Below are 24,163 nucleotides of genomic sequence, written 5' to 3' on the forward strand. Positions count from 1 at the left end.
ACCCTCTGGAACTCAATAACGCTATTAGTAAACAGAAGGATCTACTAGATCTTTAAGAGAAAAGAAGGAAATGAAAGATCACTGAAAGACAGTCAAGAAATAACTTGAGACAATTAAAAATATAAGCGAATAAATAAATGACAGAGCAGAGCAGTAGAGTTTTATTGTGGACAAAAATGATTGAAATGAACAATTCAAACACCATTCCAGTGAGAGGAACTCTTGCAGGAACATGGAGAAGATCTTCACAGTCGAAAGTGCCCAGTGAGATATTGAATATAATGAACAGTTCTGTTTTTCCTAAAACTGATAAATGTAGTGATCAGTGACTAACAGTTATGACACATTTATTGTTATATCTATCATTTATTTATTTTATGAGAACCGTCTCACTTTTTCTCCTCAACCTGCCTGAGAAAGACCACTGACATTGTCTGTTCTCTTGCCCCAATGGATGGCAATGAAGTAGAACATCGGCCGCTGGAGATCTCCCTGCTCTTCTAGAAGATGCCAGATTCGGTTAGGAACGTGTTGGCCTCCAGGAGCAGACACTTGATGTAGACTCGGAAGGTGTAGAAGAGCGTTACGAAGTCCTGCGTGCTGAACACCGTGTCTGCCAGAGCGAAACTCAGCGTGGACGGAATGAACCCTCGGCCGTATTCCACCATCCAGGTCCCTGTAGTCCACTGCACCGAGGTCGCCTCGCCCACCGAGTGCACGATCGTGTCACCTGTTAAAGCAGAGTCCGGTCACGTGAGGATGAGACACGTTTCTCTGACTGATTTCTGTTTGCTGCAATGTGCTGCGTGTCAGATCTTCACATACCTGTTTACTTTAAAACCTGTTTATAAGTGTCTCAGGAGATTTATCGAGTTCTTTAGTTGAATGCTATAAATTAGGAGTGTAACAGTGAAGAACATTGATAATACGGTACGTACCTCGGGGTATTAAGTCGCGTTTTGGTTCGATTTCGATGCGGTTTTGGGGAAGAAACGCAGAACGTTAAATTTGCTTGTCGTTTTTTTTATTAAAGCAGTTTTTTATTATTATTATTATTAACATTTGTGATCGTTTTACAACTGTTTTTAATAAAATACCTGCCTGGTTAAATAATACATCAAATATTTTATAAAAAAAATAAAATAAAAAAATAATAATAATAATAAAAAAAATATATATATAAATTAAATCATAAAATCAAATAAATGCTATTTTTTTTATTACATTGAATAAATTGAGTAATCGATTAAACCGATGAAGAATGTAATGGATCTTTTTTATTCGAAATTTATTCGTTAGACCACATTTGGGGAATACAGATGTGCACGTGTGGTTTTTTTACATTTAATATAAATTTTTTTATAATACACTATAGCTACTAATAACTATGTTCCGCACGTAAAAAAGATCTCATTCGGTACACACGTGCACTGAAAGCTCTGAACATTACTGTCTAAATAACTGCAACAAAAGTAAGTACACCCTTGGTGATAACAGCTGTACATTGAGCAGTTACATTTTGGTGCTTCAAGTCCAATTCTCTCATACTGAACCCTGGATGTTCTACATGCACCTCATGGTAAAGAGTCTCTGAAGATGTAAGAATTATAACTGTTTCTCTCCACAAAGATGTCGAGGCTGTAAGAAGATCAGTGTCACCCTGAAACAGTACAGTAAAGTACAGTACAGTGTTCAGGGTCATACAGAGGTTAATCAAGATGGGTTCCTCTGACTACTCTAAAATATATCCACGTTTTATTTCTATAGAATTGTCCCTTTAGAAGATATGCTCAAATGTGAGGGGTGTACTTACTTTTGTGAGATAATGCATACATAAAAACCATCGGATCTAAAGCTCCTCATTCAGGCATTGTTGGAGACATGAGAGAGAAGGTCTCGAAATGATCGGTTTTGACGAACGTTTTGTGACAGTTCTTACAAGTCTATTAGGAAGAAGTTCGGATGAAAGCGAAGTTTCTGCCTCCATGTAGAGAACGAGGTTGAACATTTTACAGCAAATAGAAACCATTTTCTTACCTGGGTAGTAAGTCTCGCTTTTAGTCGATCCTTCTTTCCATTGCCTGAAAGTCCCGGAAATGACGGTGTCTGATATCTCAGCCCAATATCGTCCTAAAGAAACAAAGTACGTTTCACCTTAAACCCTCCTCTGATCCTTCAAAAGGCAACCAATCAGGTAACTGTAAATAACACCAGAAGAGGGTCTGCACTGAAGTCATGGATGTAAAATGAAGGAGATTAAAGATCTGCTTTAGGTCTAAATTATGTCTATGTATCTAAGCGTACTCACCCGAGTGTCCGCTCGTGTCGATGGCGGTCCCGAAGAGCAGCACGTACTCCGTAAGCGAGGCGTGGAGCAAACACATGGAGCCCATCCAACCCCCTGCATTCACAAACACCCACTGCAGGTCCTCGTCAGGCAGGATGTGGCCCGGGTAGTGCTTCCTTAACTCCACCACTATTTTAGAGAAGGCCTGCTCATGATCCTGACCTACAAGATCACACAAAGAGGAACACACAGATACAAGAGAAGACAGCTAGACAGATCTGGAAGCAACTTTTTTTTTAAACAGATCAGAATAAATCATTTTCTTATGGGATGCATTATGATGTGAAGGGTGGAGATGCCAGTCTTATTTTTCTCTATGATTGAGAAGTTTTGAGACGAGTTTTGTAACACACCAACAGATGGCAGCACGAGGCTGCACGCACACTCACAGGGAGCACCGACCTTCATAAGTCAGTGTGCTATGCGGAACTGAACGTGTGGGCAAGGTGTTTCAGGATGGACTTATTCGAAATGCAACCATGCCCTGGTGATAGGTCAGATTTGATGTGGCCACTGCATTCAATCTGATATTCTATTAATCCAAATGTCAAATGACCTTTCATGTCCAAGCAAGTGCCAAGCTTGTGATCAGATAACCAACCGTCTCTGGGAACCAGACATGCCATCTGAGCCAAGACCCTGAATTCCAAGCTGAGTATAGAAACACATGGCACTCATGTAGATGCTTCAGAGAGAAACCAGACTGAACCAGGAACCTACAGGATCACCACCCAGCCCATTCACCTACCCACCAGGTGTTCCATAATATCCACCTGAACTCACCTGCGTATTGTTTGGCCAGCTTGGCGACTTCCTCTTTACTGAACACGTATTGTTTATTGGCTAACCAGTACTGTAAATACTGTACTCCTAACACCAGCACTCCGACCACCACCACGAGTTTCAGCAGTCTTCTACTTACAAACATCATGTAGGAACCTGTTACCTGCAATACAACATTAAAAAAAAATAAAGCTACACTTAAATCTCACAACCTAACAGCTACACTCACACACAATCACACACACTCCTATTCGGATCCCCTAGATCTCTTACACACTCTCACAACTCGCCTGCCATGCCGTGCACGCGCTTTCGACTTCCACCAATCAGGCGTCAGCTTGAACACCTCTCATCCAATACAATTCGAGATTTCTACCAGGAAGCTCAAAGCACCGGTGCGTTTTGAAAATCAACGCGGCGCACGAGTGCGCATTTCAACCGATTCGTGTTTTATTATTGTTATCCTTTTTTTCCACAATACAAACACACACACATAAAGCAACACGCTATTTTAATTTGTAAATAAATGACGTTATTTATTATCATGTGCATTAAATGAAATCGAGCGCCACGGTTTGCGCAAATTCGACGCAACTCGAATCAGAAGGAACGAAACACGCTTCCTATCTCATGATGTGTGAGTGATCAGGGATCCTACATGCTATAGTTTTGTTATTGGATCGTATTATAGTTTATTTTATAAATTGTCATGGATGAAACGGAGACCGCGAGCAAAATCCAGTTTGATCCAAGAGGTAAATATGATGTGACCACATGCATGACCATTGGTGTTTTTTTAAATTCTGTACCCACGTGCATTAATCTCCCTTTAATTCTCATTCTTATATGCATTACATAAACACGTGACTGATACTATATATACACACACACACACACACACACACACACTGTTGACATATCATCCCGTGACAAGTCACCTGAATGGACTCCTGCATTTGGACTGGATCTGGATTGATGATTATTTTCTCTAATATATAATCAATATTTCCAATATCACAACAAATAGTACGTTGCCTAGGCAACCTGTAGTCCATGACTGCAGGAGAAATATTAAATTCTTCCCATCATGCATTGTTCACATGACAGTATGGTGTGTCCTCTTCTGAAGCTTTATTATTAGGAATATCTGGCACATGCAGTCCCTTATAAAGTGTCCATAAGTGTGAATTGTTTCATGCCATACTATTTTTTTCATGGACTGATCCATAATCCAGAATCATTGTGAGCTACTTTATCGAGGAAAAACTGGAAATTGGCACAGGCAGAAGTGTTCTCTCTTTAAAAGATAAACAAATAAATAAAACACAGAAATAAATAAAATGGAAAAATAGACCCCTGCACTATAGTGTCTTCTACGGGAAGAAGATCCTTCTTATTGCTTCCCCTTGTTAAAGAATTTGGATTAGACATAAACCCAGCAGAAGATTTTCATTCTTTAGGACAGCATGGAAAATACGAATACTGTGTGTATATTCTTCCTTTGTGTGTGTGATCATTTCACCCATCAATATTCTTATTATGTCATCAATGAGACCTCATTATCACCTATTATCCTGATCAGATGTCACCGGTTGTTATTCTTTTTCTGCTTTCACAATTTATGACTTCTTGTCTCAGAGCACCAGCATCTGAGGTACAACCCGCTGCGTGATTCATGGGTTCTGGTCTCGGCTCATCGGATGAAACGACCATGGAAAGGGCAGGTTGAGAAGGTGGAAGAGGACACCGTTCCTCGTCATGACCCCCAAAATCCCCTCTGTCCCAGGAGCACCAGAGCCAATGGAGAGGTGAGAATCAGAGAAACATAGTTCATCATTATCATTTCAGAAGCTTGTTTTTTTTTCATCTAATCGTTTTTTTTCTTCTATTTTTGCATATGTATTCACTTCTCACCTGCACCTCCATTAAAGTATCCAAGATCTTGTAGTGGTACAACCTGAGACTGCAGTGGACTTAATTAGAATTGTATTATATTTTATTTTCATCAAACTTGTGCCCACTGTAGCCTCAGATTCTTGTTCATGGCTAAAATCAGAACTGCTTTTTCAGCTCACCATCGTTGTAATGAGTGGTTCTTTGAGTTCTCACTTTCCTCTCATGTTCTACAGAACTGTTTTTTTTACACTTTGTCACACAAACCTCTGGAGAATACTGTGTGAAAATTCCCAGAAAACAGGACGTCTGACACAAACAACCACGCCACAGTCAGTCACGGAGATGTTCTTTTTTTTATTTTTATATATTATTATTATTTTTTTTTATCCTTGATTTGAACTAAAGCTTTTGACCCGTGCTAATTTTTTGAGAAATCTTTATTAAAGTACCACTTATACGTAATTAAAAAATGTTTTTGTACGATCCTGCTTTCCGGCCTGTAATTATGGCACAGACCACAAGGTGTCAGCAAAGCTCTGTTTGAGAAGCCTTGATTTACTCTACCAGGCATATTATATTCTGATATAAATGTACTACTTCTCTCTCTCTCTCTCTCTCTCTCTCTCTCTCTCTCTCTCTCTCTCTCTCTCTCTCTCTCTCTCTATCTATCTATCTATCTATCTATCTATCTATCTATCTATCTATCTATCTATCTAATCCATCCACCCACCCACCCACCCACCCACCAAAGTGAGACAATATAAGAGCGTTCTTCTCTGCTACACTTTATTTCCACAGTCTCACATCAAGGTTACATCTTGGAGTCACGTTTTGTCACGTTCTCATGCACTGGAGCCTAAAAATAATTACATGTTGTGCACAATGAAATTATTAGTTGAATTGCATCAGTGCTATGAAAGTGTAAATACAGACTTGACCTAAACTGCTAATTAGTCTGGTTGTCATGGTTACATCTCGCCATGCATCCACCACATTTATAGACTCTCTAGACTTGGAAGCTACAATCTTTAGTGACTGCTGGTTTAATAAGTTTCTACTGGGAGCACTGGGCGTGAGGTGGGAATGTGTCTGTGTTGATATGTATAATGTGTATTTTTTTTAAAGGAATAGCGGAGCCTTGCATGTACATGGTTAAAGCAGATGATTAAATCCAGATTCAGCTTTTTGTCTTCAGTGTCACTTTGTACAAACTTCTGCTACTTGAGCAGTTTTTAGCGTCTTTTTTATAAAAGTTTAGCCGTGAGCAGTGCGGGTACCTTTGTTGAACTGTTTAAAAAAAAAATAATTCCTGCTTGTCTTTGCCTTCATTACACAATTCCCTCTAAGCAAGGAAATAATGATTTCTCTTTTCCTTCCTTTACTCTCGTCACCTCTCCTCGAATCATTTCACCATTTTATTTTAATAGGATGGATCTTCTTGGCTGATCTTCTCTCGTCTCTCACGCATTTTATTTAATAGCTTTCTGAAACCTATTCATGAAATACATTTGGTAATATTTTTGCTGATCTCGTCTAAACTGATGACATTGAACTTGAAATTCATGCATCGTCTGCGTATTGTTTATTGTTGAATTTAGGTGAATCCTGACTACGACGCCACCTTCCTGTTTGATAACGATTTCCCTGCACTACAGCCGGATGCTCCAGATCCTGGTAACGTACGCTGTAGGACAAATACAAACATGATTAGTGCAATCGATTACAATGATCTAATACTGATATTATGATCACTTATATCACAATACCTTTTTCATGGATATCGTGATGTCTTTTTTGATATCCTCGATTGGATCACCTGCTAAGTGAATCTATTTTACACCATGTAAAATACTACTGAACTTTATTACAAAAATAAATAAAAACAGTACTGAATGATGAAAAGTGATATAGGAAATAAATATGAATATATTAATTAATTAATATAATAATTTAATTAATACATTCACAATAATATAATATTATAGCACTCTCCGTGCAGCGCACACTCTCACATGCAAAAAAACAAACGGCACGTGCTGTCAGTGATTCGCCTCTAGAGGCCGCTCTCGTATTAACAGCTGACCAGAATCCTGGAAAAACCATCAGGTATGGATTTTGTCTGATAGACGACAGTTCCAGCGAGTGCAAAGTCATTTCAGAAAACTTTACCGTATTCACACAGCAGTAGTTGCTGAGATGTTGCATGTTACCAGGTTGCAGCATGAAGCCTAGATGATGGCTTTAATGTTATGACAGGCAGTGATGCGTGGAATCATTCTCCATGTAAACATCATCTGTATGTGTGTGTGTGTGTGTGTGTGTGTGTGTGTGTGTGTGTTATGTAGGTTCAGATCATCATCCTTTGTTCCAGACCAAACCTGCAAGAGGTGTTTGGTGAGAAAGCTTCATCCTCTTTTACATAACAGTCATAAAAACCAAATTGTAGGGCCATAAGTTTGTGGACACCTGACCAGTGGTGGGGAGTAATGAAGTAAATGCAATTTTTGTGAAATCTGTTGTTCCTTTTTATTTACGAGGATAAAAACGTAACTGGTGAAACACGCGGCGAGTCACCAATCAGGGTCGAGCGCACGCTCTGTTTTACACGTGTTCTGATCGGCGCTTGGTGAATCTACTGATCACCAACATACAGTTCAACAGAACATTTAGAGAGGAATAAATGATGAAGAAACTGATTAAACTTGTTTGAAACACAGTTTTGGTGATTGCTGTATAATGTGCATTCTTGTGATTTATACATCAGCGCTTTCTGAATGCTCAATTCTGATTGGTCGGAAGGTGTTCATTAATTCCCTGTTGCAGTAGGTTCATCTCACAGGTGTATATAATGTGTATTTTATAGTTTTTATAGTAAATACTCGTATGGTGGGCTCCTGCCGGTTATTCCTGCTCCATCGGGTGTGTTTCGTAACACCCACAGCGAGCAGTATGGCTTTAGATAAATAATTAAAACTGTTTTTACTGTCTGATGGAGGTGTGAATAAACTTTTCTGCTCAGCTGCTCAGTAATGCTCGGCTCAAAGTGCACAAACGGCGCTGGAGCACAAAATCCTCACTTGCTCTTCAGGGACGATGCTAACGAAAGCGAAAGGGCCTGGCTAAATGTTATTTTTTTCGGTGTGTGTGTGTGTGTGTGTGTGTGTGTGTGTGTGTGTGTGTGAATTATATATGAAATTATATACATAACAAAAAAGTGAACTGAAAATATGTCATACTGTAGGTTCTTCAAAGTAGCCACCTTTTGCTTAGATTACTGCTTTGCACACTCTTGGCATTCTCTTGATGCCTACTTTGAAGAACCTACAATATGACATATTTTCAGTTCACTTTTTTGTTATGTATATAATTTCATATATAATTCCACATGTGTTAATTCATAGTTTTGATGCCTTCAGTGTGAATCTACAATTTTCATAGTCATGAAAATAAAGAAAACTCTTTGAATGAGAAGGTGTGTCCAAACTTTTGGTCTGTACTGTATATATAATATATATAAACTTTTGGTCTGTACTGTATATATAATATATATATAAACTTTTGGTCTGTACTGTATATATCTTTAACCTTCAACGCAACACACGTTTATTCACCACGCCCTCGCTTTAATCAGATATAAAAAAAAATTAACTCCACCAGAAAATCTTTTTCAATCACTAAACAGTTTTACTGCTGCGCCGAGTCTCAAATTAAACACCAAAATCCACAATGATGCGCACATCCGGCGATTAAACCCGTCCGTGTGGAAACATTGCAAAAGTTCCGTTTGGTGTCCCGATGATTAACGCAAATCCCAAACACCGTAACGACTTTAAAACATTCACAAGAACATTTTGTTTTATATATATATATATATATATATATATATATATATATATATATATATATATATATATATATATATATATATATATATATATATAATTTTTTTTTTTTAATAGATATATTTATATACAAATCCCAGCACCACCAAGTTCACCTGCTCAGTTGTAAGTTGCTCTGTGCTGCAAAGTAAAAGAATATCTTTTTCTCAAACCCTCAGCTGAAGTAAAACTTTGCAGCCGAAGTAAATGACCAGGTTTGTGTTTGAATAATATCACACACTGTGTCTCTCTCTATCGGATTGAACCATTCGGTCTCCAGAGGCTCCTCCAAATCAGAGACATGTGTGTTGGAAGCCAATTAGTGCTCCAGTCGAAGTTGCAGCAAAGCCTCCTGTGACCTGCCCTGTATCTTCCACACAAACTCATGTTGTTTTGCCAACTCTTGCTTCCGAACAGAAGAGTTTAGAGTGCAGAAAAAGCCATGTACTATTTGTGCAATAAAAAAACAGCCAGTTTCAGCATTCATGTTCACTGTGCTACATTGGGTTTTTTTTTCCAGGAGCTGTTTTGGGCTTAAAATCTTCAACAAATGTTTTCTGAATGAAACCAATCAGTGGTAAAGTGTTTACATTTTCCAGTAATGCAGCTCAGCCTCTATAGCGTGCCTGCTAGCATCGACACACGTTTTTGTGAGCTGATATTTATATATATATATTAAATATTATTATTTTCCTGCTATCTTTTTCGCACTCTCAGTAAGGTCATGTGCTTCCATCCATGGTCTGACATCACCCTTCCCTTAATGCAGTCTGAAGACATCTGCAAGGTGATTGACAAATGGGCGGAGCTTATTCAGGAGCTTGGCGCCACCTATCCATGGGTGCAGGTAAGAAGTTAGTCTGGAAGCAACTGTTTGAAGTTATGATTTGATTTATGTCAGGAATAAAACATTTAGTGTGCAGTGTATGAACTAAAGTATTGGGATTCTGTAGCATGAAATTTTTCCTCTGAACTTGGAGACCTAAAAATGCTTTGCATGACTGTGCACAAAGCGAGCTCCTTGAAGATCTGCTTTTCATGGGTCAGAGTGGTAGATCTCCAGCCCCATTGATCTTCGGGATGAATGTGAACGCTGACTGCACCCCAGGCCTCCTCACATCACCTACATCAGTACCTGACTTTACTTACACCCTTGTGGCTGAATGAATCTCCATCGATCTGCACAAAATCTACTGTAACATCTTCCCAGAAGAGTTGAGGTGATTATAAGAGCAAATGGGAACTAAACGTGGAATGCGATGTTCAGAAATAAGCACATACCAATCTTATGTAAATAGATTTAGATATTGAAATTTACATATAAACACTGACGATAATTTGGGCATCTTTTAAACTCGACCATAACAAAACAAAAATGTTTACTTTGTGGCGCTGGAGCGTTCCCTTTTCTCATTATGAAACACTCTGGGAGTTTGAGCCGTTCCTCCCAAAAACCCTGTTAACATTTGTAGTAAAAGTCAGTCGCACTCCAGGGTGCATCTTTGTCATTTCTGCAGCCTTTATTCTTCCATAACGATCTGTGTTTAAAACAGCCAGGCGGAGCGGGGATGCCATTAGCCCCATCTCCCTCCTGCAGCCTTCCTCATCTTTACTAATTGGATCAATTGGGATCTGGCTTCTCAGCGAGGACTTTTCGGTCCTGATCGACGCTCAGCCGCGCGAAGCCTGCCGAAGCTCATAAAACGCCCAAGCTGTTTTAGTGCACGAGGATCAACCAACAACTAGACGTGCAGTACATTGGCAAAAGTTTGCGGACACCTGACCATAAGTTTGGTATGTGCTCTTTTTGAGCATCGCATTCTTCCACTTTTAGTTCCAATTTGCACTTATAATTCCCTCCAATCCTCTGGGAAGATGTTCCACTAGATTTTGTGGAGATTTGTGGAGATTCTTTCAGCCACAAGAATGTTAGTAAAGTCAGGTAATAATGTAGGTGAGGAGAAGGCCTGGGGTGCAGTCAGCGTTCAGAGCTCTATAGCAGGAGATCTTCCACTCCAAACCATGTAAAGCAAATCGTAATGGTGGAATAGGTTCAGTTCTCCTGGTTAGCATTAGGGGAAATATTTCATACTTCAGCTACCAAAGATGTCCTATACATTTGTGTGCCTTTGGATTTGTGGTAACAGTTTGGAGAAGAACCACATATGGAAGGAAAGGTCAAGTGTCCCAATACATTTGTCCGTATAGTGTGTAATTGCAGACTGGACAGAACCCTCGAGTTTGCCGATTTAACCGTAAATTAAAAGTGCAGCATTTCATGAAAGATCTCCCAAATCATCAATCACCATCAACCACCAAACAGCCGAATGCAGCTCATTATTATTAAAGCCTTCAGGAGCACGTGTGGTTAAAGGTCAACTTGTTTTGATGTCAAGACCAGACACACACGAGGTCTTAAAAACACCACGTGTTACTTTTTCGTTTTCGCTTTCCGCTCCTGCGTCCTTTTAGATAAGCCCACCAATTACGTCCTCACCAGAACACGCGCTCTCTGTTGCTGCTTAGATTGTTCAGAACTCAACTTGGGAGAAGTGGATACTTATCCAGACGATTAGAAAAGGGCCAGATTTTGCTCACGTTTTTTAATATCATCCCTGAGGGAAGCCTGGGGAGCTCTTCAAAGTCTACAGCAGGAGACTCAAGGCTGCTCTTTGGGTGTCTGGGGTCTGACGTAACATAGATGCGTGTAGTGCATTGTGTGATTTTGTACACACACACACACACACACACACACACACACACACACACACACACACACACACACACACACACACACACACACACACACAGAGCTTTACTCTTTAATTAAATGTCAGCTTCTTTTTACTTCCTCCCTCCATCCCTCTTTCTCTCTCTCTCTCTCTCTCTCTCTCTCTCTCTCTCTCTCTCTCTCTCTCTCTCTCTCTCTCTCTCTTTTCTTTCTTACCTTTTAGATCTTCGAGAATAAAGGAGCCACGATGGGCTGCTCCAATCCTCATCCCCATTGTCAGGTACTCTTTAGCTCTGTCCCAATTAGTCCTAAAGTCTCTCAGATACAAAGATACACCACGCTAATTTTATCCACAGATTAAAACGTTGCATTAAAAAAAAAAAAATTTAAAAGAGAAACGGCTTAACAATCGCTAAACAATAAAACATTTAAAAGTGCCGATCAGGTTTTACGTCTTAAAGCTGTAACGTTGTAATAATAAATAGTATCTCTTCCAATTTTGTTTACTATTCACTGTACTATTCTTTGCAAACCTGGTCTCCGGTGGTGTGGAGGTCAAATCCAAGTCCACTAGGGGGCAGTAGAGGATTGGTGATTTACCACAAATTCATCTACAGCAGCCATGCATTCTTGTTTCTTCATAGCAAAAAATGCCGAAGTAAAATGCACGCACACGGTATGTCGCTGAAGAGTTACGTCTATTAAGGATCGAGAAATGAGGCGTCTCTTGACCCTGAATATTCTGCTTATTGAGATTCTCAATGTAAAACAGTAGACACCTGCAATACCTGCAGTAGACAGGTAAGAACTGCTCCTTACACAAATAAGCAATATAGTGACGTTCTCCAGTCAGTGGACGTTTATTCACGGTATTAAAAAGCATTTGTTCCTGCTTGCAGAGAGCCGTGCCTGAATTTATTACAGCGTACCACAGAGACGTGTAGACTATATGATTTCAGCAGGCTTTTAAAATTATTACTCGTCACATCCAACAACATGAGCGCAATAAAGTCTTGGATGGATCCTATAAACATTAATACCTTAATGTTTCCTCAATGTCAGATTATACAACAGATACGAACCGTGTCGAACAGACACATTTACAAACGAGCTTGAGGTGTTAACAATGGACATTTTCCCAAATCAGAGTTACAGAAAGTAATCATTATGAATATACATTATAGCATCATAACTAAGTCCTTAATGAGTGAGCCAGTGGAAGGAGTGGGGAGAAAAACTCCCTGAGATGTTTGAGGAAGAAACCACCGGAGAAACCAGACTCAAAAAGGGAACCCATCCTCATCCTCATCACTGAATGCCCATTCGTTACAGATCCATCATTGTTGAGGTTATCAACTGTTCACTTCTGGAGATTCGAGTATAAAACTGTTCATGGTCATTGTATAAGACTGTTTATGTGAATTACAGTCCAAATCCATTTACATAGTTACTTCAGTAACCTCATGGATCTTTAGGCTGTGCACGTGGCAAACATCCTCAGCCTCCAGTTGAATAAAACTCCATCCAGAGGTAGGGCATGAGGATGAGTCAGGCAGGTCCAAGAAGCACTGGTACCTCAGGAGCATTTGGAGGTTAAAAAAGAGAGAATTGAGAAGAGAGGAGATTAAAGACTCCGACAAGATTAGCTATGACAGCATGACTAAAAGAGAGCCAGAAGGTAACACAGACGTGAGGGAGCTCGGATATAAAACAATCCACCACATCGTATGAGGTAGGGGTGTGGCGTGTGTGTGTGTGTGTGTGTGTGTGTGTGTGTGTGTGTGTGTGTGTGTGTGTATGGCGTCCAAACATCCCAGATCAACAAAACGCTAAGAAAAAAAACCTCCACAAAATGCTTGACTAAACAAATATGTTTTTAGACCAGACTGTGTCTGACTCTTGAACATTAATTGAAATGCTGTAGCATAGCTGTGGGGTTTTGTGAGGGGAAACTCTGCCCCCTGCTGTAGTCTTTTTTGTTCAAGGTACCAACAAACAGCCTGCACCCTTTAATCAAAGTAGATCATAATAGATCAAACGTTCGATTAGACTGTTCAGTGCTTTATACTTATTTATTAGTATATTATTATTATTATTATTATTATTATTATTATTATTATTTTATTGTTATTGTTTATCAGGATGAGATTTGACTGGGAGCCAGTATATTGTGAATAACACGGATGATTTGGTTATATCTACAAATTTTGTTAAGGACTTTCCTTCTGCATTCTGGGCTAAAACTGGATCTTGAACATCCAGACAGTGATGTAGTACAATAGTTCAAGCAAGATATAAACAAAGTATAAACTAGTTTTTCTGCATCTTGTAACGGCATCATATATCATCTTATACTGTTCACCTGTTGGCATAGCATCAGTGAAAAATACTGAGATGGTGATATTTCTCAACCTTAATCATTCTTTTGCTACAACTTAACCACAGAATTGCCAACAGTGAAGCTTCTTTCTTCGTTTTTTTTTCGTAACACTTTTTCAGCGATAGCAGGTCAGATTGTATGAGGTGATATCAAAAGGTTTTTAAACGAGCTCTGTTTACAAGAATTTGTAAACTTTATTTATCTACGTTTCCACACTATCATCTTCAAAATAGTCCCCACAGTGCTCGCAGCATTCTTCTGGAATGTGTCCTGGAAGTCTTCTATTCGAAGCGTATCAAGCACCTTCTACGATTCGCGCCGAATTAGTTGCACAGCTCCTGATGTACACAGGACGATGTCTTTTGACACACTGACTTATGAACTTCGGTGCTTCTTGTGACTGTGCGTGCAGCCTCGTGCTGCCATCTGCTGGTGTGCCACAAAACTAGGCTCCAAACTTTTTAATACCTCGTACGTTTCAGAAAATGAATGCACGGAAATGTAAAGGAGGAACCATGTGAAAGGTACTATGTATTCAAAGCTGTTATTAATATTTATTATACTGAGAATTTACTTAATGTGACATGACGACACCTGGATAGTTAATCTTACACTTGTGCTGTAAAATGTGAAAAATTGCAGGTCAATTTTCTTTACTTTACCCCTGAAGATGGTTTATTGCTATAAATAAGTAAAAAAAAAAAAATCCTTTTCTATTCAGCCATTTATAGACATTGTGTCTCTGACGTTTATTTATTAATAAATAAACAGTTTGACCAGAGACATGGCAAATCTATAAAATTCATATGTTTAAATTCTTCTGTGTAAATTGTTAATTTATGTAAATGCATGTGATCATCTGGAAGACATTTTTAACTGAAGATGCAGCTGAAATCTCACAGCCGATTGACGAAGCCTATACTACACAACCATTTGCTTCCTTTTTCTTATATCTGATACACGAAACGATCTAATTAGGTTTGCTTTAGAATAAAGATTGACGGCTGAATATTTCATGACCACTGTACATTCCATCCAGCATTCCTTCCTCCTGAGTTCCAACGGTCTTCTTATCATGATGTTTATTTGAGAAGCAGTTTCCCTGGCAACGGCTTATCTATACATCATGATCTCTCAATGAATTGACCCTGCCATCCTACACATAGCTGCCTCCCAGTCTGCCTGGCATCGCATCTAGGCATCAGAGTCCAGATTGCATCAAACTCAACCGAAGCCTGACAGCCTTCTACTGCTGGCTTCTGCAGCTCTTATCTTCGACCTGAGCTAAATATAGTTGGCAAATAATTCGGCGTGTGTCTATGAGATTGAGTGTGTGTGTGAGTGTGTGTGTGTGCTTGCTCCCTGTATGCAGAGATAGAAAGTCGGGTGTACGTCGTCTTTCTGTGCATCAGTGAAGGTTGCTGACGTCGCTGCCGTGTGCCCTGCCAGGGCTTCAGTGACGGTTTGATAAGGCAACTGTGATGGGTTTTTTTTCCCGAAGGAGAAAGCGTCTGACAGAAAGAGAGTGCGAAGACCAGACCGAGGCTGTGGAGGCGAGTGAGGAATAAAGCGAGAAGACACCAGACAGGCGGGAAAAGGCAGAGAAATGGAGAGAGAACAGGCTTACATCAGGGTGTGTGTGCACTTTGACAGTGCCTTCCTGCTTTTTTTCACTCGCCATATCTTCTATAAGCATACCTTCACTTCTGTGTGTGTGTGTGTGTGTGTGTGTGTGTGTGTGTGAGAGAGTGTGTATGTTGTCCCTGGTCACACAAGTCATCCCGGAGGAACATCTGTCTCCTCGTCAGGGTTGTAATGGATGTGTTAGGATGCACGTTGTACGGCTTCTAAGCTGCTTAACTGAACTAACTGTATGGTTTAACCTGCAAGGCTTTCATGCCGTATGGACAGAATCACTGATTCAGCACCACGTTATGAAGCACACGTCAACCTCTAAGCTGCAGTCACGAATCAGCATTCTGGGAGCTTTTCTGACAGCCTGCTTTCTCCAGCCAAACATTTAATTAGTACAAAAGTCAGTCTGGTTCTGAGCTCGCATTAATATATGTACACTGAACTATGTACACATCTATCTATCTATCTATCTATCTATCTATCTATCTGTCTGTCTGTCTGTCTGTCTGTCTGTCTGTCTGTCTGTCTGTCTGAAACATAGTATTTTTTATACACTATATAGACAAAGTATTGGGACACCTGACTTTTCCACCGATATGTGGTTTTTCTACCACAAAGTTTGAGGCACACAATTGTATCGGACGTCTTTGGATGCAGAAGCAAGAAATTTGCCCTTCACCTGAACTAGGAGACCCAACACCTGTTCCAGCATGACAATACTCCTGTGCACAAACCCAGCTCTATGAAGATACTGTATGCTGTCCATGGGACGGAGTGAAAGATCTCCTGCTATAGAGCTCAAAACTATGGATCCCCGTTACTAACACCCTTATTGCTGAATAAATCTCTACAAAATCTAGTGAAACATCTTCCCAGGAAAGTGGAGGTTTTTATAACTAGATGTGGAATGAGATGTTTAAAAAATAAGCACATACCAATCTTGTGTTCAGGTGTCCACCAACTTTTGGCGAAATAGTGTATGTCTAATATTGATTACTTATAGAATCTAATTGCTGTCATTTATTTAAATTTATTAAATTTTTTCACATATAATTAGATTTTTCTATTGTCTCACTATCAGTCCAACTAAATATCATTATGCATTTTTATGAAAATATCATATTTTAATATTTTTCTAGGTTTTTTTGTCGGTTGCATGCATTCTTTTCTCCTCTCCGCTCAGTGTGTAGCAGCAACAGCAAGCGAAAGTGTGTTTATTAGAATTTTTGTCAGGCGTGTGGAATAAAACTGTTTCTCGAGGCGGCAGTAATTAATAGAAGCAACTAAGTGACTTCGTTTTCTATAAAAACGTGAGCAGGAAGGAGAAAGACGACGCCGTTCCTCTACTTTGCATCAGTAAATGATTTGAGACGCATGAAACTGTTGTCAGAGTTACTGGGCTTCAGTTTCAGTGTAGATGTAGCAGTGCGATTATATATATATATATATATATATATATATATATATGTCTCATATACCGCAATGTCAGCACTTTTACTTCTAACTGTTAAAGATGCAGTAATTCAGCTAAAGCATTTAGAGTTTATTATTATTGTTGTTTTAATTTCCAAAGATATAAATTGGGTGTGTATATATATATATATATTTATAATTTATAAATATATAATGTGTGTGTTTTGGGTCAAATCATCATTCTCACTCCTCAACTCCATGTTTATCTTTTTTTATTTTTTTATTTCTTTGTTTTCACTTTCTTTGTATTTTTCCCCATTTTTATTTCCATCCTTTCTTCCTTACCCCGTTACCTTTCTTTCTTTCTTTCTTTCTTTTTTTCTTTCTTTCTTTCTTTCTTTCTTTCTTTCTTTCTTTCTTTCTTTCTTTCTTTCTTTCTTTCTTTCTTTCTTTCTTGTTTGAAAAAGGAGCAGCACAGGCACAGGATAGTGGAGTTGACAGCTGTCAGTAGAAGAAGGATCCAGATGTGAGTCAGAAAGACCAGATTGTTAAAGATGATAAATGAATAAAATGCTCTCTTCTGTTTTGGACTTTCTACACCTTTAACTCCGCATTTATTCATAATGTGACTGTTTCATTGTTGTAAAGCTTCAGACTGGAAATGACTTTTTGCTCGCTATGAAATGAACTCTGCGGAAAGATAAAAGAAGCTGGAAGGAAAAAAAAAACTCTGCTGAAATCACTTAAAAATGCATTAGGCTTAATTCCAAAATGTCCATGTGCAGATCTTTGGTGTGGAGAAGCAATATGCTTTTGAAGTGCTATCCAGGCAATATAGACTCCATGGAGAGCTGAGAGAAGAGCTTCATTTCCTCTAGGCGAGAGAGAGAGAGAGAGAGAGAGAGAGAGAGAGAGAGAGAGAGAGAGAGAGAGAGAGACTCAGACATGCAAGTCAAAAACGCCAGTCAACAAAAAAAATCCGTTGAAACGTAGATTTCGTCTGCTTCAGCCCAAGTGGAAACTTCGTAACCCTCTGTTTTCAGACTCTGGATGTTTTTTTCCGTGAATGTTTGGTGTGGAAGTGTGAAGGCAGCGGATGTCTGTTTTAACTTAAATCCGGAGAAAATGAACGTTCTGGTAATGATGATGCGCATAGTCTTTATTCTCAGAATAATAACACGACAGTCTCATATGAAGTAAAGACTCGACTGATACACATTAAATAAACACTACATGGATGAAAGTATGTGGACAAGCATAAGATTTTTTTAAAATTCATTTAATCATTTAATAACCTTCACTCTTCCAGGAAGATGTTCCGCTAGATTTTGTGGAGATTTTTGCTCAATCTGACAGTTAGTATCATAGTACATCAGGTACTGATGTAGCTGAGATGAATCGAGGAGGTTCCTGGGGTTCAGTCAGGTTTCACATTCATCCCAAAAGATGTTCAATAGGGTTGGAGCTCTAAAGTAGGAGATCTTCCACTCCAACCCATGGAAAGCAGATCTTCATAAAACTGGCTTTGTGCATTGTTATGCTGGAACAGGTTCGGGTTTTTATGGTACTGCATCAAAAGGCGTCTGATACATTTGTGTCTGCCTGCAAGTTTGTGAAAACAGTTTGGAGAAGAACCATGTGTCAGGTGTTCCAATACTTTGGAATCAATGATAATCACAATGTCAGGTGGTCCGGTTTCCACAAACATTTAGATGGATGGATGGATGGATGGATGGATGGATAGACAGATACCTTACAATCTATTTGAATGTATTATTTTAACCCTTTCAGCACCACCACATTCAGAAGGAAATTGCAGTCAACAAACATAAATGTCACCAGATTTATTGCTAATGAAAATGCAGCAGATGATTATGGCGAAAGTTTAGTCTACAGCTGTCAGATCTGAACTAAACACACAGAGAGAGAGAGAAAGAGAGAGAGAGAGAGAGAGAGAGAGAGAGAGAGAGAGAGAGAGAGAGAGAGAGAGATTGGATATCATATTATTCGAATATAAACCCTACACTACCTCCACGCTCAGAATGCCCCTGTATTCGGCAAGGTCAGTCTCACTTCCTGTCTGATGTAACCCCAGATTTATCACAGGTATTGCTAATTATGTTCCTCTTGTATCACTGGCAGAAATGTATGAGTTTGTGTATCAGCATGTAATTTTAGGCGAGCGTTCGAAAGCAGCGACGTGTGATTGACATTCAGTCTGCAAACTTCAGCTGATAGCATTCGAGATGGAAAGTCAATTTGCAGCATGTAGCGAGAGCTGAAGCAGGCGGGAGGTAAAGAAAACGGCACGAGGGAGTAAAAAAAATAATAAAGTCAATCATCTGGGCTCTCCATCAGCAGGAAAAAACTATATTATCTATAAAACCTAAAAAAGATTCAAAGGAAATAAAAAAATGGGAGAAAAATATTTGTTGGTCCTTTTCTTCTCCTTATTATTTATTTAATAAAAAATATGTATTTTATAGCAAAAAAAAAAAAAAAAAAATTTCAAATAATTAAATAATTAAAAAATTTTAATAATTTTTTCCTTTTTTTTTTAACCAAACATTTTTTTTTATATTAATTTGAGTTTCCATTACTAGCAAAAAAACTATTTTTACACGAATAAAATCTTTTCTTCTTTTTTATTTATTTATTTAAATCAAACCTTTTTTTATGTTAATTAGTATTTTTTTAATAGCAAAAAAATCTTTTATTACAAAAAACTAATCTAATTCTTTTCTTCCTCTTTTTTTATGAGTTTATCTAAATAAATCAATTTTCTTTACATTAATTAAAGTTTTTTTTTTACTAGCCAAAAACTTCGTATTAAAATAACTAAATAAATTCTTCTTATTATTGCTATAAATAAAAATTCCTTTTCTCTCTCTTTTTTTTTTTTTTTTTTTTTTACATTAATGCAATCTTCTTTTTAATGGCTGGTGAGACCGAGTTCCTTTCATTCGTCTTCTTTTTTTTTTTCTTCATGAAAAAAGGAGAGAGTATGGTGGACTGGTGTCTTATGGGCCACAATGCAGGTTTAAAATCTGACATGGTCTCCAGGGCTTTGAGGCGAGTGAGGGAAGAGTCTTTGATTAGTTCCCTCTCTTTTCTCCTCAATCCCCAGCCCGGGAGCCTTCTTTATCACTGCTGACATTCAAATCAGTGGCTGGAATACTGAAAAGCCGACCATGGCACCGGCTCCTCGTCCTACCGCTCAATCTCTCGCAGCCAGCCTTCTTCTGCCCGGCAGAGATTAGCTTTAAAATATAGACTCAGATAGCAGAGATTGGAGTTTGAAGTTGTTGTGACAAAAAGACTGTCTATTAATTCATTTCCACATTCATTCAGTCCTCAGGCAAATGGCCAGGGCATGGCTATTCTTTCCTCCTCTTTATTTCCTTTTGTACAGAGACCTAATGTTTAATGCATTAATGCGGCCCACGGCCCTTTTAAACGCTTTCGTCTGTGCACTCTGCTCACCTCACAGGAAGTCTCGCCGTCGACGGCTGCCGTAATTAAAAGCACTTCACGCGTACGCTTTTCTGAAAGAGAACAACGGCACTGCGGTGCCTCTTTTAGCATGCCATCACCTCATCCGAACCCAGGATGATCCTTCACCTCTTCTCAATCTCAGACGCTCTCCTATACATAACACCAGCATTTAATTCGCTATAGGAGCTCTTCTAATTTTCAAACCCACAGTTTCATACAGTGCATTTAGAAAGTATTCATGGCAGAGATGCTAGATCGAAGCCTCTCCTTGAGATTCCATGGAAGTCCGCTTGGAGTTTCCCAACAGGCACCTGAAGAAGATTCTGCAGTCTGTTGAATAAAAGAACTGTTTGACCTCAATTCTAAGCATTATCTTTGCGGGAAACCAGGCACCGCTCATCACCTGCACAAAACCATCCCAAAAGTCAATCATGGTGGTACCAGCATCATGCTTGGGAACGTGGTTTTAGCAGGGATTTGGTCGATGTTGTGGGAAAGCTGAATTTAGCAAAGTACAGAGATCTGCTCAATAAAAACCTGTTCCACAGCACTCAGGACTTCAGTCTGGGCCGATTGTTCATCTTGATTTGACAACACAAGAGGGGCTTAGTGATGACTTCTTAAGAGAATGGTTATAGAGTGGCCCGGCCAAAGTCCTGACCTCAACCCTATTGAACATCTCTGGAGATACTGCAAAGTGGCTGTCCACCAACGCTATCTATCCAACCTGCTCCAGCTTGAGATGATTTGCCCTGAGGAATGGCAGAAAATGTTTTAATCCAGGTGTGCAAAGCTTGTTGTGTCACCCTCAAAAAGACTTGAGGATGTATTTGTTGCCAAAGGTGCTTCAAAATATTGTTAATTTTAAACGAGTCTTTAATTTGACTCAGAAGAACGAGTCATCTCAAATAGTTAAAGAGTGATTTGTTGATTTTCTTCTGCATGAGCGAAGCATCACAAAATCTCCACAGGTTATGTTCAGGAAACAGAATAGATTCTTTTACCCTCTCGACTGAATCTGCTTATTGAAAATGTACATTTTAATATTATTTCCGATCAAAGGAACAAAATGTACTAAATGACTCAAAAAAAGATTCGTTCATTTCGAAGAAATGATCCGATCTTCCCATCAACTATTTCAACTAAAGGGTCTGAATACTTTCTATACAAAATGTCACTGTCATTATGGGTTACTAAGTGTAGTTTAACGAGAAAAACAATACATGACAACAATGTGAACGATTGTAGTATCAGGCTGCAACATAAAAACATTGAGAAAAGAGAAAAGGAAAAAGTAAAGAGGGTCTGAATACTTTCCGGATGCACTGTATGTAATTTTAATCTGTCCAACTGGGATTCACATTCTGGAACAACTCGGTCTCCAACCAGGGTCATGCTTCTGAAGTTCATCTGCTTTTAATGTATTCATCGACCACTGCTGAGTCGGGCCATAATATATCAACCCCCCCCCCCCCCCCCAAAAAAAAAAAAAAAAAAAACAAAAAAACATGCGATTTGAGACGTGACCTAGTCGTAATGAGTCGTTTTTCCTTTTTCATAATCCGTCATTTCGAGGAATCCTTGAGAGCTCCGACGTTTTGGCGCACCGCCTCAAATCACAGAACAAACACGGACAAACAAAGTGCTACACAGTTCCAGATGTTTTTCTTTTTCAAGAGAACGGGACTCATTGCTCGATGGAAATGAGAAGGTTTAGTAGTTTAGTTTAGCCTTTTTACCTTGAGTGTTGTTTAATTATTATTGGTGTATAAAGTTTAACAAATCGATCAGCCCTGCTTGATTTCACCATTCCGAATTCGATGAATTTCCCGCTTATTTTTAGCTGCTGGTGTTTTGAAGGCTTTGTAACTGTGGACAAAAATTGCCTTTCTTTGCGTCTCGCCCGAGTGATACTCGATCCAGAAAAAAAACTTGCTGATGGAATGTTAAGAGGATTTGTTTCGTCCCCTTTGGGTCGTTTGTAATTCCGATCTCGCATCTCATGCTATCAAAGAGAACGTCAGGCACGGCCATGTCGGAATTCAGGGAGCGGCTTTTGCCGTGACGTCTAGACGGCCGGGGAAGTCAAATACGATTTCACATGAAGGTATAGAAGCTGGGAGATGAGCGGTTTTTACTGTAATTGGAACCTACAAGTTTCTGAGGGATGGTGATTAAAGTCAGAATTGGGGAAAAGAAATCCTATTGAAAGACTGCCGCTCTGAATGAGATGCTTTCGAGGAGTGACCTGCCTGTTCTCATTAGAAGTTCAGTCATTAGTGAGGAGTGTTTTTCAGTTGCATCATTTTATGTAGAAGCAGCTCATTAGCTTAGATTGGGCAACGGCCTTGTAATCAGACCAACCAGGAATATTCACTCGGTATAGAACTCTTGCTTTTTCGCACCACTGCTGCTGGTGGGTGGTCTGATCGCGGTCAGGCTGAAAACGAAACAATTAACTGAGGAAGTTTAGTGTAAACTTTTCTGCAATCCTCAATAATGATTACGTTTGGCTATATTGTTTTTTTTTCTATTTATTATTCTTATTCTTATTATTATGTAGTAAAGCTTGTTCCCTATAAAGCATTATAGACATTGTTATTATTAATTATAAAAAAAGTGCTAAAAGGTTTTGTGATGATTAATAATCTTTAGAATAATCTGGAGATTTCTTACCATCACAGCTCCTAATTTAGTAATAAATGATCATCACCCTGCACAATTACATGGTTTATAGTAACATTTACACATCGATAAACTATTGACTTCACACCGGCTTATTATTAAAACCTGAAGCACTGAAACTCTTCTAGAAATAAATTTCACCAGATCAATGGGTATATTATTATCCACATGAATATTATTTATATTCATTATTAATGACTTATTATAATTGTTGTTACAGCATTCTTAGTCACGTAACATGTAACATACGCTACATACAGATTGTGTATAAGCAGTTACGCTAGAAACATACACATAAACACAATTCACTTAAACAGCTATTTATATATAAGTCTTGTAGGAGCTCATTAAATAGTTCTGTATGAATATAATTTAATACCGAAGTTCTTTATCCTCCTTTGCTTTCTGTATTCGTAAGGCAGACAACATGACTTGACATTTTACAGAGAAGACTGTAAAAGAAGTTGCTGAATTCTTTGTTTTGGAAGACTTCCCTTTATCAGAAACTCGAAAAGACAAGCGTCACCTCTCACTGTTACAAAAGAACAGTGTTTTGTTTTCATAATTCAGTGAAAAATACTAAGAGAAATATTGAACTGATTGCGATTCAAATTTGAATGATAGATCCGAAAATATGAAATGATAGCAACAAAAAGTTAATTCTTTAAATCCTCGTATTTATTTTGTAAATGTAACATTACAGAATGTTAACTTCTCCTTTCCTTTCTGTGTGTTTAATAATGAAATGGTGTAGACGTTATAATATCATTCAATATCAATAGCTACCTGTTCAGGTAAGTGTTTCTCCAACATGCGGAGTTCATTTAGATAAACATATCAAAAATTTTTATAGTAAACAAAAATATGTATAAACCTCATGAGTGTGTATTACAAAGGCGTTATAATGTAGTTCATTC

The 24,163-nt window shown here is 38.7% G+C and overlaps 2 protein-coding genes across 3 annotated transcripts in view; one reads left to right on the forward strand and one right to left on the reverse strand.

Moving 5' to 3' along the window:
• Positions 1-138: 138 nt before the first annotated feature.
• Positions 139-3,503, reverse strand: sigmar1 (sigma non-opioid intracellular receptor 1). The gene is made up of 5 exons (XM_083568056.1): positions 3,421-3,503; positions 3,131-3,293; positions 2,309-2,509; positions 2,038-2,130; positions 139-730 (listed from the first exon to the last, which is right to left on the reverse strand). Exons 2-5 carry the CDS (start codon positions 3,276-3,278, stop codon positions 501-503), a joined length of 672 nt encoding a protein of 223 aa, XP_083424182.1. The 5' UTR covers positions 3,279-3,293; positions 3,421-3,503; the 3' UTR covers positions 139-500.
• A 203-nt stretch (positions 3,504-3,706) lies between these two features.
• Positions 3,707-24,163, forward strand: part of galt (galactose-1-phosphate uridylyltransferase) — an 86,626-nt gene continuing 66,169 nt past the window's right edge. The window contains exons 1-6 of one of the 2 annotated variants that reach the window (XM_083567994.1): positions 3,707-3,885; positions 4,769-4,938; positions 6,625-6,700; positions 7,372-7,420; positions 9,625-9,754; positions 11,862-11,918. In XM_083567994.1, the coding sequence (XP_083424120.1) occupies positions 3,840-3,885; positions 4,769-4,938; positions 6,625-6,700; positions 7,372-7,420; positions 9,625-9,754; positions 11,862-11,918 (528 nt within the window). In that variant the 5' untranslated portion in view covers positions 3,707-3,839. The remainder of the gene's footprint in view (positions 3,886-4,768; positions 4,939-6,624; positions 6,701-7,371; positions 7,421-9,624; positions 9,755-11,861; positions 11,919-24,163) is intronic. The other variant, XM_083567993.1, reaches the window with a different exon arrangement.

This window comes from Silurus aristotelis (genome assembly GCF_946808225.1).
Source record: "Silurus aristotelis genome assembly, chromosome: 18".
In the NCBI taxonomy this organism is placed as follows: Eukaryota; Metazoa; Chordata; class Actinopteri; order Siluriformes; family Siluridae; genus Silurus; species Silurus aristotelis.

What these genes read in the sequence shown, in the direction of transcription:
- sigmar1 (XM_083568056.1), bottom strand. Translation starts at nt 3,278, where the DNA reads ATGATGTTTGTAAGTAGAAGACTGCTGAAACTCGTGGTGGTGGTCGGA. An exon ending in GCTGGCCAAACAATACGCAG is followed by an intron (nt 2,510 to 3,130) that starts GTGAGTTCAGGT and finishes GTGATCTTGTAG; the next exon opens with GTCAGGATCATGAGCAGGCC. An exon ending in CGACACGAGCGGACACTCGG is followed by an intron (nt 2,131 to 2,308) that starts GTGAGTACGCTT and finishes TTGTTTCTTTAG; the next exon opens with GACGATATTGGGCTGAGATA.